A 10,000-nucleotide genomic window follows, 5' to 3' on the forward strand; every position below is an offset into this window, starting at 1 on the left:
GTTTAAAAATCAATAAAGAAATGCAGGGCCTTTGAATAATGAAATCAAAATCAAAATCAAAACGCAAAAAATATGTCATATGTATTGAAATAGGTGTTTAAAAATCAATAAAGGGCCTTTGAATAATGAAATTAAAATAAAAATGAAATTGGGAAACATATGTCATGTGTATTAAAGTAGGCGTTTAAAAATCAATGAAAAAATAAAGGACCTTTGAATAATGAAATCTAAATCAAAATCAAAAGTACTGACAAGCACGCTGTTCTATCTTATTTCTCTTCCTCTTGTTTTTTTTTTTTTTTTAAGTTTTTATAGTTTATATATGAAAGATCTAACCTAATGCTGTTACTGTATTTAGATATTTTGTTTTGATTATATATTATTTCTCTAGTACTTTATTTGATTCCTTGTTTCCATTCCTCTCTGGGCTATTTATCCCTTTTGGAGCCCTTGGACTTATAGCATCTTGCTTTTCCAACTATAGCTTAGCTTGTAATAATAATAATAATGATAATAATAATAATAATAATAATAATAATAATAATAATACCAACAACAACAACAACAACAACAACAACAATAATAATAATAATAATAATATGGGAATCTAGTCATTCCTACTTGCACCAGACGGTAAATACCATCTTGTTTTCATTGACTCTTCCCTATTCCCCCATACTCCACCTCCCTAATACCTTACCTTACCTTTCCTTTACCTTTCACTCTCCAGCCCCCTTACCTCCTCCTCCCTTACATACCTCCAACCCCTACCCCTACTATGAACCATAGCTTCCCCATAGGTACTCTGTCTCGCATTAATTCTAGCAAGTACACCCATCGATCTGAAATCTAATTAAGGCCGTTAGCCAGACGGCAGTAATTTCCCCAGGCGAAAATAATTCTAATCTCTCTCTCCCCCAGCCAAGGCCATTTCCCCCTGGGTAGTTTTACCGTAGTAAGATATCTTTCTTTTTTTTTTTTTTTTTTTTTTTTTTGCTTAAATTACTTTTCTCTTTGCAAGTGAGAAAGTTTTTTATTACCAGGATTAGCCTGGGAGAAGATTGGGGAGTAGTTGGCTTTAAAACTCTACGATGGAATGGGGTGGTAATATTAGATACATAAGAAATAAAAGGAAATACTTTGTATATGAGAAAATCTAAGTTAATTCTAATCTCTCTCTCCAAGCCATTTCGCCCTTTTGTAGTTTTACCGTAGTAAAATATCACTTTTTTTTAATTTACTTTTTTCTTTGCAAGTGAGAAAGTTTTTTCTATTACCAGGATTAGCCTGGGAGAAGATGGAATGGGGTGGTAATTATTGATGCATAAGAAATAAAAGAAAATCCGTTGTATATAAGAAAATCTAAGTAAAAATTATATTTTTTTTTATTCTTCGCATCTTTTGCATTTTATATATAAACAGGTTGTATTGGCTTAAACTTTATTTCCCGTTTAGGTTTAAATTTTTACTAATGTATCATGCTTTGTGTCCAGGCAGTGAAAATTAGCTGACTTTTGATGATATTGACAAACGATCAGATTTTTCGTGAGAGAGAGAGAGAGAGAGAGAGAGAGAGAGAGAGAGAGAGAGAGAGAGAGAGAGAGAGAGAGAGAGAGGAGAGAGTCTGTAACTGTCATCAGACAAACATTATTTAAACTTTTGATCTTCATCACAGGAAATATTATTCCACGTGGGTAATCGAATGTGCGGTGACCGGTAAATTCCATAAAGGAAAATTCCACTTCGATAAAATTCACAACATATTCTACTAGGGTAAATTTTATTACAAAAAACAAGAATACTTCTCACACACCAAACTATAATTTCATCATCATCATAAGCTCCTCCCACGCCTCTTAACGCAAACGGTCTCGGTTAGATTTCACAAGTCATCTCTATCTTGAGCTTTTAATTCACTGCTTCTCCATTCATCATCTCCTACTTCGTGCTTCATAGTCCTCAGCTATGTAGGTCTGGGTCTTCAAACTCTTCTAGTGCCTTGTGGAGCCCAGCTGAAAGTTTGGTGACCTAATCTCTCTTGGGAAGTGTGAAGAGCATGCCCAAACCATCTCCATCTATCCTTTATCATGATCTCATCCACATATGGCGTTCGAGTAATCTCTATTATATTTTCATTTCTAATTCTGTCCTATAGATTAGTCGATAGGTTTATTCAACCACAGTTAAATGCCCTTGGTACAACTGCCTAACAAATTACTTGTTACTTAGAATGTGTGTTTATGATTTATTCACTCCTTCCTAAACAGATTCTTATTGGAGTTTCTACTTTTTCTCTTTTAACTTTGAACTTTGAAGTCCTCGGCCTCGGCAACATTTGTTAACTTCAGAGAACCGAATGTACATAAATGTTTTAAGACGCCATCTATTGGCTATAATTGTAAGAAAGTATTAAAACTGTCTTCAAAATCAGACTACATTTTATTAAAAAGACAATAATGGAAAACTTACATCAGACACATTTTGGTCATAGAGCCTCTAACATGTGGAATATAAACTTAAAACACTACAGTCATCACAGCTATGATAAAAAAGAAAGTTAAATCTAAATTAAGAAGACTAGAAAGGTTTATAATGATTATAATATTTTATAGAAAATTGATGCAAAATTATTCATTAACCCTTCCATGATATATAACTTACCTTTTTTATTAACTACTTGTTTATGCAAAAGGCAGTGAACACTATTCACTTCTCACTGATTTCTTCAAACTACATAAAACAGGACACTACAGGCCAATATTTCTTAGTACTTATTTATTGATGTTATTGATATATACTTGAATATTTTACATTTATGAAAAAAATCTGTTAAAAAGAATAAAGATAAAAAATGTGAATGCTAAAATGTCCTATAGCGCGAACCAGGCAGCCTTTCGTGGTTCTGTTCTTAGACAGACCATAATCCACAAAACCCTATTTGGTTTAAAGGCCACTTATGAATGGCAGAGGCAAGGCACAATGACATTGCCCTTCGAGCAGGATAATGCCTTAGAGACTGACCATATATACATATGATCAGCGTCCAAGCCTCTCTCCACTCAAGCTAAGTCCATGGAGGGTCAGGCAATGGCTGCTGATGACTCAGCAGATAGATAGGTTCCCCTAATGCCCCCATCCTCAGCTTACAAGTATGGTGAGTTTGCAGCGACCAAAGAAACTAACGAGTTTGAGTGTTCACTAGTCAGGGATGTTACCACATCGGCCATGACAACCCACTATTGCTGTAATATTGTCTTTTACAATAGTTTATTATCAAGCGACTGTATTGTATCTATTTGTAACTTGAGTTCTAATCATATATAATTCAAAATGATGAAACTTAAGCACTTTTGCAATAAGCAAAATAAATGAGGTGCATCTTTTACATATGTTCATATGAGCTTCATTGCTATATGATATAGAATATAAATGATATTTTATGAACCATTAAAATGCGGCTGAATTTAATTGAATTCATAACATACAGTTGAATTGTATATTAAAACTAACATTAGAATAATCGCCAGGAATCTCTTCCCGATGTTTTTGAATGAATGGAAACTTAACAGCAATAATAAAGAAAATTATACAATATAACTATGAATAAACTATACAGTAAATAAATTGAAAATTTAAAACATAAATAATGTTTGAAGTTTATACAGACACCATTAGGTGCAAATCTTATATAACAAATGTATCAATAGACAAATCTTGAAATGTATCCTCATGAATAATTCATTTTTATCTTGAATGTACAAACAAAATAAAAACCGCGTTTTTTTTTTTCATTATATGATGAAGAAACACGACATAACCAACGCAACCTTTAACATCTATAAGAATTTCTTGAAAACATCACATAATTTTTATATATGTCATATAGTTTTTCATTCATAACAGATTGGAATAATAATACAAAGGGCATTACATAATACTAGTTGAATAATAGGATTAAATACCTTTATAGTCATGATAAGACTGAGTAGTTATCACAGAAAACTAGAATATAATAATTAACTTTTTTCTAATATTTTTATTAAGTCAGTTTTGTTTTTCATTAATCAAAATGTTTCAAACATCTTCCTTATAGTTTTTTTTTAAAGACACTGATGAAAATCTCCAGTATCAGAATCATAAATTTTTCTTACAGTACAGTAGTTTTTTTTATACAGAAATGGATCAAAATCTTCAGTATGAGGCTTTCATAAATTTTCCTTAGAGTTTATTTCATCCGAAGACATTCTAGTAAGAATATCTTACCACATTTTACACAATTCCTATCATTCCTTTATTTTTCTCATAAAATTTAATATTTTCACAATTATCAATATTTCAAGTCTCATTCGAAGCATGCTTACTAAACAATCATTGTCATAAAAAAAATATTAAAGGGAAAATGACATAAAGCTTTCCTCTAAATATCCCCTAAAAAATTTCTATAATGTTTTCATTCTCATGAAGATTGGTGTTTCTCAATTACTGAACAAAGCTACTTGTGTTATAAAAATGCAAATCCTACGAGTAATTTCTTTCACTACCTATGCACTACGCAAACAATGCAGGCACAGAAATGTGGTCCCACAATACAATGAGTTAAGGCTCAGTTTAATTAAGGAGACTTATGCTCGAGTTTCTATTTGATAAGAGCAATGTTTCCTTTTTTACGTAGGAACTTCTTATTTTGGTCTTGCCCTCGAATTTTCTTTATGGGGCCGTGTTTTGTTACGCCTCTATGGAAAGAGAGAGAGAGAGAGAGAGAGAGAGAGAGAGAGAGAGAGAGAGAGAGAGAGAGAGAGAGAGAGAGAGAGAGAGAGACGGAACTATAAATGGGTTTTCAGTGATAAAAGTATGTAATTCTTGGGGTGGTATAATATTTTCCATACTTAAAAATAGTGATATGTATGCACTCCTTTAATTCTACCTTGAACTTTCCTGCTACTTTTAAACTTCTTTGGTGTCTTTCTAACTCTGAAGTCAGTGGGGGTAGGTAGCAAGGTGGGGACAGGGAGGGGCCTTTTTGGAAATGGCCCCCTGGTCCCCTAGAGAGGAGGGTGCCTCCAAAGAAGGGTCATAAAATAAAAGTACTTAAGTATACATTTAGAATTATAACTTACTCACTAGGGTAAGATGGAGCTGGTCTTTCTACTAACTAAGCCCGTGGGTCCCCCAAATTTGAATCTAGGCCCCTCTCTGCAGTCTCTTAAACAAAAGACAAGGCTATCTTTATTTTTATTAGAACAAATAAATTTTCATTTCTTGAGTGATTCATGAATTTTCAAAAGTATTCAGGATTACTTTAAAATTCTGAAGAAAAAAAAATCTTGTGTTTCTTCATTTATGTAAAGCCCATTCCTGATGCATTATTCATAAGATCATAAGTAGTTTAGATTTAGCGAATATTTATAAATGATATCTTGATTTCATCTCTTAAGGAGTGCTTATTGTCCAGTGTTTCATCTTGTACATTAAAACCTAAAAAACATTCATTTATCATAGATTAGAAGATAAGGCAACCAATACCCTCCCACAACATACTCGTTATTTAACACGAGAGAGAGAGAGAGAGAGAGAGAGAGAGAGAGAGAGAGAGAGAGAGAGAGAGAGAGAGAGAGAGAGAGAGAGATAAGTGATCCTTCGTTACCGGAGACGAGACCATGACCCATCAAGAGGAAGATGGTCGAGACATGCATGATGTTTTGGGTCGTGACAACGTGGCCAGGAACCATCTGACGGTCTGTGTTGGAGACTCCTTCGTCCCTGTAATCCTCGGGCGTAAAGACCTGGATTAGGCGGGGCTGGAACCCACCCATTCCCGATGTTGATACGCGTCGGTGTCTCCCTTTCTTCATCTGGCAGACTGCCTTCCATATTGATTGGTTGAACGTGGAGTATTATTTTATGAGAATGCGCGTAGAGGTTATAAGTAGGAATGGTCTCCCTGGGCTGAGGTTCCACGCGAAATCCATAACGCCTCAATTCAGCCAGGACGGTTTTGATTTCCTGTAAGGAGCTTCCAGTGGCGAGGTAGGCATCAGCCTCCCACGGTTGTAGTCCTCCTTTAACCCCTCCAACGACGGTATTTCCCGTTATGTGGACACTCACGGCCGCTCTATCAAAAGACGCTATGGCTTCCCGCAATGCTCTACTCAGACGAGCTACACAACAAGGAGGAGATGCAAGATCTTTCGAGGGTCTATTGCACGAGAGTCCCGCTTCTTCGCAAGTAAAGCGGTGGGTGTTCCTGGCAGGCAAGTACATGTCTGTCACGCCCAGTTTAAGAGCTAATTTGATCCAAGACTCGCGGTCGCGCAAGGATTTCTTCATGTCGCCATTCACGAAGAACAGAACATCTGGACAGACCATGCCCAGGCCGTCGGTGGCGCGGATTCTTAAAAACCAGTCAAAGAAGAGGATATCTAGAGGCAGCCTTTCATCCAGAGGAAATGACGTAAACATCTTCGTCGTGGTGAGAAAGGGCGCATTGACGGCGTCGCAGTACATGCATTCCTCAGCGGAATTGGTATACCCCTCTCGAAGGGCCATTCCATACAGTTCCAGGCGGGCTTGGTAGCATTCAATCGTCCAGTGGCCGGTCTCATTGCGGGTCGCTCCAGACACGTACGAAACCTGTGGAACGAGTCGTAAGACGCGGACCAGCCTCTCCAGATCGGTATCGGGGGAGAAGGAAGCTATGTTGGTACCAACGAGGACGTATTTTGTCGTAACTCGTCGGATTAGTCGCATCCAACGAACGGCAGGTGGTGTGCTGGATGTGACTCGGACGGTGGCGATGAATGAATTCTTTTTGACCACCTCGTTGAGGTTCTTCTGTGTTAAAGCTACGTATATCTTGATCCCTTCGTGCCTGTGAAATATGTTGTTAAAAAAAAAAAAAAAAATTAAGTGACATGCACAGTTTGTATATGTCAGACTAAAAAGGAATTAAGTAACGAATACAAGTATTATATGCATGTATATTATTTATTAAATAAGCAAAAACACAGAAAGCATTAGATAACACATGCACGTATGTAGTTACAGTATTTAGGAAATATGTATGCATGTATCATTGATGATTGAATATATATCATGAAATATCACTCATATAATGTGAATTGGAGAGAGTAATTTAACTATGAAAATATAGTCTAATCAGTAAATTATATATAGGCTCTCTCCTATTAAATGGTATTAAAATGAGTAAGTACATACCGTTCTGAAATTCTTTCTAAGAGAGTTTGCAAAACTGATTCTTTGTAATCAGTACCGTCTATGATGATCGACACTACTTCCTTTATCGGTACCTGTGTAAGATGATCATTCAATTAATATCGGGTTTGGGGCATCGATTTTTTATATCAATTTCAGATTTCTCAAAAATGGCGTCTAGAAGTTATTTTTTTATTAGAATATTTTATGTCTACAAATGCCCTAACCCTCCATCCTTATTTATATTTCTTCACTTAATGGGGGAGGGTGGGCTGTGGCACCCTAGCAGTACCAACCAAACTCAGCTGAATCCCTCGTCAGGCTGGGAGGAACTAAGAGATGAAAGTCCCCTTTTCTACCTTTTTTTTTTTAGGCTACCCTCCAAAATTGGGGAAAGTGCCTTGGTAGATAGATAGATAGACATATTCTCTTTACTCTAATACCTCAATGTTTATTAGAATTAGCTTATATTTGCTTTTTCTGAAAAGGTATTTGATTTTCTATTGTTGTATCATAATCACTATTTACTTTGATTTATTCAAAACTATATGTGATAAGTACTATTAATTATTATGAGACTCTAATTGCAACCAATAACAGTTGAATTGTTTACCTTCGTTGATAATGTATTGTTGCAAATTAATTTGCTAAAAATGTGTAAAGTTAAGTTATTGATTATTTAGGTAAATTCATCAATCAGAAATTAGCAAAATAAAATTTTGGGGGATTACGTTTTTATCAAAATAGGTTAGGTATTGGTAATCCTTTGATTCGAAATTTGCAATATACTTCCTATCCTCCTGATTAAAAAAAAATGTGCCCCTTTTACCTCAAAATATTAACTTATTCATCAAAAAATTACAAGGCCAACTTTACTTAGAGCATACAATACTTCCATTTTCGCAGTAAAATACAATTTAAACACAAAAATTACTAGCATATCCTCCCTATTATCAAAATCCTCTAATGTTTTCCTTATATAATTAAAACAATAGATTTCTTAAATGCTCTTCATGCTGATATAGAGCCTTATAATGTATCCCACATACAGAATTAGAGTTCTATTGCTTGAAGGTACACTCAGGCACACTATTCTTTCTAATTTCCCTTCCTCTTGTTTTGTTAATTTTTTTTTATAATTTATATAGGAAATATTCATTTTAATGTTATTACTGTTCTTTTCCTTTCCACACTGGGCTATTTTCCTTGTTGGGGCCCTTGGGCTCATAGCATCCTGTTTTTCCAACTAGGGTTGCAGCTTAGCAACTAATAATATTACTAATATAGGTAAAATATCCTGTAGTATATTACTCATTAATTGACAGGAAGCCTCCCAACTATCGTTAACAACCTCGGTGTGAGTAACGAGGCCAGTTATTGAATCAATAAATCAACACAAATTTGCACAAACTTACCTTATTAGGGCAATCGCTGATAAACGCCTTACTGTAATATGGATCATTAGGATCGTGGCCTCTGTAATGCTCGGGACAGACTTCCACTGATTCCGTGCCGTTCACTGCTCCCAGTTGTCTCTGAAACAAAAGATAGTGTATATACTTAACAATTCTTATGGTTGTGGTGAGGCGACGCGATAACGTCCCTGACTGGTGAACGCCAGACTGGGGTTCGAGCCCCGCTCAAAATCGTTAGTTCATTTGGTCTCTGTAACCTCAACATCCTTGTCAGCTAATGACAAGGGGTTTAGGGGGAGCTTATAGGTCTATCTGCTGAGACATCAGCAGCAGTTGCCTTGCCCTCCTTGGTCCTAGCTTGGGGGGAGAGGGGGCGTGGGCGCTGATCATATGTATATATGGTCAGTCTCTAGGGCATTGTCCTGCTTGATAGAGCAATGTCACTGTCCCTTGCCTTTGCCATTCATGACTGGCCTCTAAAACCTTTAAATTGTTAAGATTTAAGGCTTCGTATAACACTGGTTATATTTAACAACTGAAGACAGATTAAGGCCTCGTTAACTAAATATTTAGGAATAGCTTGGTATCTGAGCTGCATATGATATAATTCAAGATATTTAAAAAATACTACTATTGAATTTTTCTATCCATACTCTCTATCCATCTATATATACAATAAAAGTTCTTTATATTGACTGATGTAGCCGCTTGCCTCTTCACAGGCCAGTTCATTGTTATCGTGGAAATATAATAGAAAGCAAAAAACAACATACAGTAAGTCCCTAACTTACAAACATTCGACCTATAAACTTTCTGGGATAGAAATAAATCAAACTGAAAATAACAACGATATATAAAGAAATACTGTGAATAAACAATACCATAACATTTAATACTGTAAGCAAAATGACATTTGAAATAACCTGATATTTATTTCATGTGAAACCAGTGTACTAACTGTTTGTCACACGATCGTACATAGTAACGACATTTCATTTTGTGTATATATTCTGCTTGTATCTTCGCTCTCCCCTCGCACTAAAACGAACCTGAAATAACATGTATGTTTTTCTCACCGTTAACTGTTAACCGGTGTGGTATCAGTTGAACAGGAAATTTCCTGTTGCATTGAACCTGGAATAATGTGTCTGTTTTTCTCACCGTTAACTGTTAACCGGTACGGTGTCGGTTGAACAGGAAATTTCCTGTTGCATTGAGTTATTGTATATAAAGGCGAGTGTCTGTAATAAAGTTAATTGCTTTCATCCTGTCTTTGAGTCACAACCTTCGCTCGGCTCGTCACACCGGACTATTTGTTGACATTTGTAGCTGGAAATCATAGGCATGGGATTCAGGTTAGGCCTACCCTAGGC

The 10,000-nt window shown here is 35.8% G+C and overlaps 1 protein-coding gene across 1 annotated transcript in view; it reads right to left on the minus strand.

Moving 5' to 3' along the window:
* Nucleotides 1-4,206: 4,206 nt before the first annotated feature.
* The window catches only part of LOC137629137 (uncharacterized), a 51,744-nt gene continuing 45,950 nt past the window's right edge, over nt 4,207-10,000 (minus strand). The window contains exons 5-7 of the mRNA XM_068360408.1: nt 8,628-8,747; nt 7,216-7,307; nt 4,207-6,868 (exon numbers count right to left, since the gene is read on the minus strand). Coding sequence (XP_068216509.1) covers nt 5,641-6,868; nt 7,216-7,307; nt 8,628-8,747 — 1,440 coding nt within the window. The 3' untranslated portion in view covers nt 4,207-5,640. The remainder of the gene's footprint in view (nt 6,869-7,215; nt 7,308-8,627; nt 8,748-10,000) is intronic.

This window comes from Palaemon carinicauda, chromosome 37, assembly GCF_036898095.1.
Source record: "Palaemon carinicauda isolate YSFRI2023 chromosome 37, ASM3689809v2, whole genome shotgun sequence".
Taxonomy (NCBI): domain Eukaryota; kingdom Metazoa; phylum Arthropoda; class Malacostraca; order Decapoda; family Palaemonidae; genus Palaemon; species Palaemon carinicauda.